Here is a 10,031-nt window from a genome sequence, read left to right on the forward strand (position 1 = left end):
GTTCGGGGCTTCCACGCACAGAAACAGCCAGCTTCTGGTTCCAGAATGTGCATGATAGGGTGAGACTATGATGTGTTTGCTTGTGTGGGATTTCTCCGATAGGTCTAAATTCGTGTTAGTGTTTTCAGGCGACCATCAGCCGGAATAAGCGACTTCTACCCCGGATCAGACGGGGGCTGAATAGCAAGTAGGCTAGAATTGATGCTTTGTTTTCCCTAGGACAAGTGTATTGTTGATCCTGAGTGAGATGTATGAGGTCTGTGCCATTGCATAACCCAGAATCAACCCGGCCAGGGCCAACATATCTTCCTAGTATTACTCTTGCAACGGTGAACTCAATAACATAATAACAACCATAGACGTAGGCGGTAGGCTGTGGAGACCGTGAAAGACTTCCGAGCGGGTTTCAAATCGAACAATGCGGTTAACTGCATGGGCCGGCAACCACATTTTGCTTACCATGGATGCCCAATTAGGTCTGTTGTCCTGGAGCATGGCGTTCTGTCGAGTCAGGTGCAGAACCCTCTATCTGCTCCCTTACATCGCATTTTTGGGATGCTGAGAACTCTTCATCAAAATCACTTCAGGTGGCGATGATGTCACACTTGGCGTCGTGGTCACTGAGCGGCCATGTGGCGACCTCAAGCTCCCTGTCGTGGTGATAGGCTGCATTTTGAAAGTCAAGAGTTTGGGGAACTCTTAAATACCAATATACGCGTCAGAGCCGCAAACATACGCTGGGAAGCGCCTCGGCGCTATGTCGTTAATACGTAACGTTGTGATGACTCGAAGCAGTGCTGGATATAGCAGCCAACTATTAAGATAAATTGGACCCAGCAGCCAAAAGAGTTGACAACAAGGCAAGACATCAGATAAAGACCAAATTTCAAAATGCTAGCACTACAATTGACACCGTGGTTGCTCGTAGCTGCACTGGCATCCCCCGTCCACCTCAGACGGCAGAGTATCAATGAGAATTCCGACAACACATTGAGGACAGTTGACGCGGTGTGGGATGGGTCAGTATTTCCCAGAGCCAGAGTGCTGGTCGCTAACCGCCATTCAGTCAATGCTTTTATCCCGAGCCTGACGATGATTTCGATTTGGAAGACTATCTAGGACGATGGTATCAAGTTGCGGGTACAGTCGCCCCATTTACTGCTGGTTGCACTTGCATCTTTGCCGAATATAGTTTGAATGTGAGCGCCTGCCTATCCGGTTCAGAAGAACGGAACCGCGAATTGACAATTTCACAGAACAACGGCACCGTCAATGTTTTCAATGGATGTCAACTTGGTGACCAGAGTATCGAAATAAGTGGAACCGCATCAGAAGCCGACGAGGTCTATGGTGACGAGGGTGTTTTTCGCGTCCAGTTCCCCGGTCAACCTCCGCCGGACTGCCCTGGTCCTAATTACATTGTGCAAGGTATGTCGAAATTTAGAGTGATTGACGCTCATCCTGTCGCGCATAATGTGGAAGATCATAAACTAAGACATGAGATAGACTACGACGACGACTGGGCAATCGTACAGTCTTCAAACTTCACAACCTTATTCGTCCTAAGCCGGGAACAGAACCCTGCTAACAACGACATAGACGTTTGTTTCATCCTGCCCTCTTATCAGTGAAGATCTTGGTGCTGACTTTTGGTTTAGGAATGGGTAGAACGTGCCGGGAAATTAGGATCGAACCTGACGGAAGTAGTCAGGACAAGCCAATCTGACTGCAGATTTACCTAGTTCACTTAGCAGAATCAAGATCTTGTCAGACCACAACTTATGCACCAATTCCTGGCAATCATAAATGATGATAGACGTTTTCGGCCTTCTATCGACAGGTTTATGTTGAAGTCCGCAGCCTCGTTCTAGCTAGGGGCCAGTAAAAAGGGAGCACAGCGAGAAGTCTGAACTTTGCCACAAACTTCAAATACTAGTACCTATGAACGGATTGCCTTTTCCGGATACCCTCTGGATTTCCTGGGTCGCAAGATTACGTTGTAATTCCTGTCCGGCTTCTGAATGGTGAATTCTTTAGTCCCAAGTACTAGAGTTGGGTCCTCCAACTCGATTTCGTATCTGAGCAACAACGATGCCATCAGCTTCATGACAAATTGATTCGCAACATTTCGTCCAATGCACTGCCTACTGCCATAGCCAAACCCGAGGAAGCATATTTTCATCGTTGCCAAGTCAGCCTTCTCGTCCAACCATCGATCGGGCTTCCAGGTGTCTGGTTCGTTATAAACTGAGGCATTGCGACCAATCGTGGCTGCAGGCACGCCGACATCCACACCGCCTGGGACGTAGACATCGCAGATGACAGCCCCTGCAGAGGGGGTCACACGTGGCATGGCATAACCTATTGGCGGGTGCATTCGTAGGCACTCTATCTCAGTGGCTTCAAGAAGATTTAATTTGTTCAACTTCGAGAATGGAATAGGTGCTGAAGCATCGAGGTTGTCGGGAAACATCTCTTCCAGTTGCTGGATGATTTGTGACCTGACGGAAGGGTTTTTGGAGAGGTAATAAGTCATCCAGTTCATGGTGACACTTCCAGTTGATGCACCGGCCACCCTGCAGACCTATTAAATCATCCTATATCACAAGGTATGGACTATAAACTTACATTAGGGACGATGCTTCGGCCCTGAGCTCCGGAAAATCCATTCGTGCGCCTGTCTCTGGGTCTTGTGCTTCGATAAATCGTTGCATAATGTCCTGACGAGGCTTGCCACTGGATGAAATTTGTCTCCGATTATCCTGAAAACGTTTTTCCAGCGCTTTCCTTGCGTACTCAAGATATTCAAGTCGAGCTCTCCACAAGCTTTGAACATATGGCAGAGGCACCAAACTAAGTACTCGCACGTTATACTTTCCAAATGGCAACATACCGCTTAAATTTGAGAATCTCTGGGAGAGCTCCACAAGTTTTGAGTACCTGGCAGGTTGACCGGCTTTCAAGGTTCCAAAGCTTTGGCCAAATGCAAGTTCACCCATCAGATCCATTGTGAAAAGTTCGAACCAGAAGTATATGTCAAATGGCTGGCTGGTAGTTGCGAACTCATCCATCTTTCGCAGGAAAATCTCGATAGTGGTATCAGCATACGGCTCAAAGTGATAGAGCGACTGCATGCTGAAGCTATGTGCCACCATTCGTCGCTTCATCGCATGCCGTTTTTTCGATCTTGTAGAAAACAAGGATTCTCCCGTCGTTGAGAAGGCGTCGTACCAGCTTGATTTACCAAACTCTTCTTGACCCTTACCATGTCCTAGAAACGACAATTAGAAACATCCTGTGCAGGCCGACATCTCAAATACCATAAATTGCCTTCACGGCATCCGGATGATTGAAAGAGACAGAATTTGGCCCCGTCCGCACTGCCACGGAACCAGGATAGAGCGCAAATAGGTCGGTCGCCCATTGTGCCCTTCTTTTATCTTTCAGCGCATTTGCCTCAAGGACACTGGAAATTCGCGTGATCCATGGGCCAGGTATCCTGCTCAGTGGGGAAATGAACAGTTGATATGTCAAAAGGACCACATAGTATCCAACAACCAACAGTATCAGTGCTGCTATGCTGGTGATGCTCGTCATTTCTCTAAAGCAACAAAGGCTTGAATTACTGTCGCACCCTTGCTGAGGTTATGTTGGTGAAAGCCTGCACTGGAAGTTTGATAAGACAAGGAAAGAGCAGTACACTCCGGCAGGAGCACCACGGAGGAGGTACTGACTCAGGATACACCACAGCAGGCCTACCTCGGACTCTTCTCCACATTGTTCTCCGCACGACATTTGTACGGCAGTTGCTGTGTAGCCCCATTTGTGGAGGCAATCCGGGATTTCTCCGCATATCATTAAAATGGAGGGGCTTCTTTAAGATGTTCAAGCAAGAGAAGCAAAGCTCAGACAATAGACTGATCAACTTCCGTGAGACTTGGGTCAGTAAGCATGGCTATGAAGTTCCTCTGAATAGGAGCCGTGTCAAGCAAGCGGTTTAGGAACCTGGCTGGGACGTCAGCTTTAGTTCATACAAGCATTTTGCCAGGCTTCTTAACACCGCTCGCGAATGCTTGTGTAACGCCACCAGCATTTCTCGCACTTATTGCGTAGCATACGACAATGCCTCACCCCGCAACATCATTCTGTCACTGAGCCACCAACGTCCATCCTCGGTAAGTGCTCCACTGGCCTTCAGATAATCTCCTCCGCACCGGAGAAGCATTACGAAAAGGCTAGAGTCGAATAAGCACTACCCAAGCTTTTGCACAATGATCTCCAAGCCTCGAGGCGGGGCCAGGTCTAAAAGCACCATGGGGGAGTAGACCAGACCATCATGTGGGTGAGGTATATATGCCCGCACCTTTCTTCCTGCCAGGGTGTTTCTGAAGCGAGATTTTGCTGGGCTTGGTTCCGGAAGACTGCACAGTCGAAACCGCAGACCTCTACTACATAATGCATGACGCAACGGAGCATAAGGCGACAGTGGAGGCAGAGATTGAGCGAGCTCATCATGAACCTGCAAACCATGTCCCTCTTGGTTATCAAGACCCACATAAGGCCGCACTTGAGGACAGTCCAGAGCACGTCGAGAAATTGAGTCTATCCGTAATCTTGTCTGCGTTGTTCCTAGGAACGTCCTTCACTGGCCCCATCATCTTTGGCTTCATCCTTGCCACACCTATCCTCGTACAGCTGAGCGAGAAGCTTGGAGGAGAGAATATCACCTTCTGGATTCCGTCAGGCTGGGGGGCCGCTGCCGCAGTCGGCTTTTCTATCGCTGGTCGCCTTTCAGATGTCTTCGGTCGTCGTTATGTTATTCTTGTGGGTCAGCTCCTAACTATTGTTGGTGGCGCCATTGCCTGCAGTGCGCAGTCGATGAACCAATTGATCGCAGGAGAGGTCATCTTGGGAGGCTCAATTGGCACGGTCTCTGTCGCATATGCAGGTAAGATGATGATTTTGGTGTGAAGGCATTCAGATAGAAAGACTGAACTTGCTAGGCATCTCTGAGATTCTTCCCAACAAGTGGAGAGGTGTTGGCCTTGCGTGGACGGAATTGAACCTTGCAAGCTGGGCGATTGCAGGTACACTTCTGGCCAATGCACTCCTGTCGCATGCTACATGGCGGATCATGTTCTACATAGCGATGGGCTATGGGGCCTTCTCTCTTGTTGGCACATTTTTCGTATACTTTCCACCAAGTCATCCTCGCCCCGATGGTCTCACCAAATGGCAAGAATTCAAACAGCTCGACTTCATTGGTGCTGCCCTTTACGTCTCGGGACTGGCAGTATTCCTATATGGACTCAATTCTGGGGGAAATACCTATCCTTGGAGTCATGCCGGCACACTTGCACCTTTAATCCTTGGGTTTGCTGTCTTCCTGGGCGCTTTTGTTTATGACTTCACTGTGGCGAAAGATCCACTATTCCCATGGTACTTATTCAAAAGCTTCCGGGAATTCTCTGCACTGCTCATGCTGGTGTTCGTCGCGGGAATGGTTTTCTTCGCAGCATCTGCCTTGAACGCTGAAACAATATTGTTCCTGTACACGGCCGATCCCATCAAGATCGGGGTGTACTCCATTCCCTCCGGGTAAGGAGTCTTTCAGCCGATTTCAAATCTTTGCTAATTTGAAACAGTGCTGGTCAGCTCGTGGGCGGAGTCATCATTCCTGGTCTTGTGCACTATATCAAATACGTTCACTTTCAGTTGACGTTCTCAGTCTTCATGCAAACGCTATTCTTTGGGCTTGCAGCACTTATCACCCCACATAATATCAACTGGGTTATGGCAGTACAGTTTCTTGCGATGTTACCCTTCGGATGGATCACACTGAACTGCTATACCACAGCCTCTCTTCATGTGCCCCAAAGAGATCTAGGAGTAGCGATAGGGCTGATAGGCACTTTCAGATCTCTCGGAGGAGCAGTAGGCTCCGTCATCTTCTCATCAATATTCGGGCAGGTGTCGGCCAAGCAGATAGTCAGCCGCGTCACCCAAACCGCGACGGAGGCTAATGTTGCCCCTGAGACAATGAAGGCGCTGATCGGAGCTGTGAAGTTGACAATTGTTGGTGTTCCTGAACAGGCGGCCACAGTTCCAACAGTTTCCACAGCGGTGTTCTCGGAATGTGTGGAGGCCGCTAGACTGGGATATGCATACGGGTTCCGCATCACCTGGCTGGCTTCAATACCCTTCGGCATCATTGCTATGGCGTGTGCAGTGGCTGTTAGAGACCCTTCCAAGTACTTCACGAATCACGTCGAGGTACATCTGGAAAAGGAGATCGGCGGAACTCGCCATGCAGACGAATCAAAGGAGAAGGCAGTGCTCTGAGGGATGGTGTGTTGGACAGTATGCAGACAGATCCGGGTGGACTTGTCGACGCAACGGATCTAAGAGTTACTACTTAGATGGGCCTCAGAGATTTTCAGCTTCTTGTACTCGTAATCTTTCAGTCCTGACTGACCCGATTGCGAGTTTCCTCCCTACGAAGTGAAACCCAACATGCAATCAGGTGATTCAAAAACGCCTCGAGCTGCTTGAGACATGATCAGAAGATTTCAGCAATCATACCACATATCTGCCACCCACTAGACGGCAGAGTAGATGTGATGTACACACTTACGAATACCGTCATCCACTTCTCAACTAAGATTCCACATTGATTTGAGGATTAGTGCAAACGACTGGCCGAAATTTGTATCGAATTTCGAAGAGGAGAGATTTTCGCTTAATGACGGGACGCGCCCCCTGAGCCTTGGCTTTACGATTGGAGTCAGCAGACAAGGTATCCTTGTTTGCGCGAATGGAGCATTCAGTCGCAAGAAGTACCTCGGGAGCGGTGGAGTAGTGACCAAAATAATACATTCTGATCAAGCATCACGCGTGATACTAAGCAAAGCAAGCGAGGAATAGGTGTAGGCCGGTAGTGCTTATCTTCGTCAGTAAAACTCAGCGTGCAATCTCGAATCGAGCTGTGTAACATCGAGCGATTGGGTCGGTCCGAAGCTCTGCCAGGTCGTGTGCTGATTGATACTCATTCTCACACTATGGCATCTTGCCCAAGTCGCCCTGGATGAATCATGAGTAACTGGGAAATGCTATATTGCATGCTTCATGAGACTGAAAAGAATTGAAATTAAAATACTGACCGAAATCTCATGTGTAAAGTAGATACAGGAGGAGGTCCAATTAAATAATTCGCAGCACGAAGATAATCACTCACTTCCTGACCGCTTTTTAGTCTCTAGAGTCGAAGCACACAGGATTTATTCCATTACCGCGTAGTCCCGCTATAAAGAGTACATCATATAAGTATTAATTTTCGCATTGCTTCATATACTAATAGTATATCAATAGATTTCTAATGCGTGCAAGGATATGATGTATGCGTGCAGAGATTGTGACATATGCGTGCTCAGAGTTTGACATTCAGTTGTATGAGTGCGTGCGAGCGAGAATATGTTAACATAGGAAGAATTCAAGGGGTCGTCAAACCGTTCTAATGGCGGAGAACATTTCCGTGAGAGTGGCCGAGGCCTTGGTGGCCGCTCAAGTGACGCTTGAGACCGGACTCATATTGGTGCTTCTCGGCGCCACCAGCGGACTTGTAGTCTTCGTAGGCCTTGCACTCCTGCTTGAATCCATCATCATAGTAGTCCTTGATCTCGCTGGGACGCTCCAGGTACTGGAGACCCATACCGCCGTCGGCGTGCCAGATCAAATGGCAGTGCATAACCCAGGCACCCGGGTTGTCGGTCTCGAAACCAATGACAGTCCAGCCAGACACGAAGGCTTGTGGGGAACCACCGCCGAAGAGGAGAGCAGTGTCACGTCGGATAGGGTTGTCGAATTTGAGTTGACCAACCATATCTGCGGTGAAAACACCACGGCCCTGGCCCAAGACAGAGAAGTCATGACCGTGGAGATGCATGGGGTGGGATGTCTGGAAGTTGTTCTGGATGACGAAGTAAACCCACTCATTGGCAGGTCCATCAAGCACAGCAGTGTTTCCGTAGACGGAGCTGTTGTAGGCAAGGCCGGGGAGTGTGGACAAGGTCTTGAGAGTGGGGTCCTCGAATGTCACGTTGATGGTCTTGCTGCCAGCAGGTGTAGCGCTGTTGGTGCTGAGATCGGTCGAGGCTCCTCCCAGATACCATCTGAGAATAGGTCCAAAGCCATCAAAGTTCTGGGTGCCAGCGTTTCCAGCCGGTAGAAGTTTGACTTTCTCTTGGAATTTGGCAAGGGATCCAGCAGACTTCTTGACATGGGGAACAAGGCTTGCAAGCGGTTCGTCGTTACAGATACCTGCGGTAACAATGGTCGCGTTGCTGCTTGTTGGTGTGGCACCGCATGCACCTTCGTAGGAGAAGATACCGTTGGAGTTACCCAAACCATTGTTGTTGGATGTAGCACCACAGCCAGTCTGCGATACAGCACGGAGATAATAAGCTCCCTCGGCCTGTGTACTATATTAGCTTGGAACATGGTGAAAGCTGGGATAGACCTACTTGGTTTGCCTCAAGAATGACGTTGTATCGCTGGCCAGGTTGGATCCAGAGGGTATCGGTCTCATATGGGACAATTGGAGTGAAATCGGCGCTGATGACCTTGATCTTGTGGCTATCGAATCGGACGGCGTACGCACTCTGGGCGGCACTGAAACATCGTTAGCGACGTTAATATAAACTCGGATCCAGTGCTTACCTGTTGATGATGCGGAACAAGTGCTTCTTGCCCTTCTTGACAATCCATTTGCTGGCTTCACCTGTGGTTCCATCTGGAGAGGTGTTCTTTCCATTAAGGAGATAGTTAGCAGCGGCAGGTAGGGCTCCTCGGACTCGAGCAATGTTATATGCCATCTGGAAGATAGTCTGAGTGAACTTCTCATCAATCATGACTGTACCAAGATCGTAGTCGTACTCGGCCGTGGCAGGTCCGTGAATGATGATAGGTCCTCGGATACCACCTCCATATTGAGCCAATGTGTGGGAGTGGTACCAGCCGGTTCCGTAAGTCGATGCGTGCCATGTGTATGTTCTGGCTCCATTTGGTGGAATACCACACTCGGTGACACCGGGGACACCATCCTGATCATTGGTGCCAACCTGTCGGATACCATGCCAATGGATAGTGGTTGCGTTATCAGATAGTCCATTGATAACAGTGACCTCAACCACATCGCCCCAGTTGGCAACGATAGGCTCACCAGGAGTCTTGCCGTTGATGGCAAACGATTCCTTAAGGGAGCCATCGAAGTCAATGTTCTCCTTAGTGATGGTCAATGTGAATTTCTTGGTCTTGCCAGTCTTGAACGTGGTGTGAGTATCATCGTCAATAGACTTTCCGCACCAGCGGCTACGGTCCGATGGGGTGTTGTCCAAGCATGTTGGGATCTCAATACCGAGTTTGGTTGCTGTTGGTCCACAAGAAGAGCTGGTTGTCGTGCCGCTAGTGGTGGTATAGGTGGTAGTGGTGGCAGTACCAGAGGTCGTTCCAGAGACTGAGTGGCTATATGATGAAGTTGTGCTATCAGATCCGTCGTGGTGGCTGGAGGTTGTTCCGGGTTGACCGGCTGTGGTGCTGCTGCTACCGTGGTGTCCATGATCATCGGTGGTAGTGCCAGTGGTGGTGCCAGTAGTTGTGCCTGCGCTGGTGCTGCTTGATCCCCAACCGCCATCACCACCATGTCCCCCGGTCGTGCTTACTCCGCTGCTGGTACCCCATCCGCCGGTATGACTGCTGGAACCCCAGCCTCCATTGTCTCCAGACGAGCTGGCGGTGTGGCTGCTGGAGCCCCATCCACCATTTCCACCTGAAGGGGTTGTCGTTGCTGGACCGCCGCCATTGTTAGGGGGTGGTGTTGGAAGATCGGCCTCGCAGGTAAACCATTCTGTTATGGGGCAAACAGTAACGGTTCTTGTTTCGGTGACATGGACGATTACATCCGATTCTGGCTTGTTTGCCAGGGCATGAAAAGAATGAAGCGGCAAAAGGACCGCCAAATAATTGAGCGACCTCAT

The 10,031-nt window shown here is 49.6% G+C and overlaps 4 protein-coding genes across 4 annotated transcripts; 2 read left to right on the forward strand and 2 right to left on the reverse strand.

Annotated features, from left to right (window-relative positions):
• Positions 1-891: 891 nt before the first annotated feature.
• On the forward strand, positions 892-1,631 carry LTR84_008070 (uncharacterized protein; the record flags this gene model as incomplete). The annotated part of the gene is made up of 2 exons (XM_064851620.1): positions 892-1,019; positions 1,067-1,631. 2 exons carry the CDS (start codon positions 892-894, stop codon positions 1,629-1,631), a joined length of 693 nt encoding a protein of 230 aa, XP_064710623.1.
• A 308-nt stretch (positions 1,632-1,939) lies between these two features.
• Positions 1,940-3,597, reverse strand: LTR84_008071 (uncharacterized protein; the record flags this gene model as incomplete). The annotated part of the gene is made up of 3 exons (XM_064851621.1): positions 1,940-2,576; positions 2,629-3,271; positions 3,321-3,597. The coding sequence occupies 3 exons, from the start codon at positions 3,595-3,597 to the stop codon at positions 1,940-1,942; spliced, it is 1,557 nt and encodes a 518-aa protein (XP_064710624.1).
• An 858-nt stretch (positions 3,598-4,455) lies between these two features.
• LTR84_008072 (uncharacterized protein) lies at positions 4,456-6,342 on the forward strand (the record flags this gene model as incomplete). Its single annotated transcript, XM_064851622.1, has 3 exons — positions 4,456-4,948; positions 5,004-5,598; positions 5,646-6,342. The coding sequence occupies 3 exons, from the start codon at positions 4,456-4,458 to the stop codon at positions 6,340-6,342; spliced, it is 1,785 nt and encodes a 594-aa protein (XP_064710625.1).
• Positions 6,343-7,510: 1,168 nt separating this feature from the next.
• Positions 7,511-10,031, reverse strand: LTR84_008073 (uncharacterized protein; the record flags this gene model as incomplete). Its single annotated transcript, XM_064851623.1, has 3 exons — positions 7,511-8,470; positions 8,520-8,667; positions 8,716-10,031. The coding sequence occupies 3 exons, from the start codon at positions 10,029-10,031 to the stop codon at positions 7,511-7,513; spliced, it is 2,424 nt and encodes an 807-aa protein (XP_064710626.1).

This window comes from Exophiala bonariae (assembly GCF_035927105.1).
Source record: "Exophiala bonariae strain CCFEE 5792 chromosome Unknown scaffold_3, whole genome shotgun sequence".
Lineage (NCBI taxonomy): Eukaryota > Fungi > Ascomycota > Eurotiomycetes > Chaetothyriales > Herpotrichiellaceae > Exophiala > Exophiala bonariae.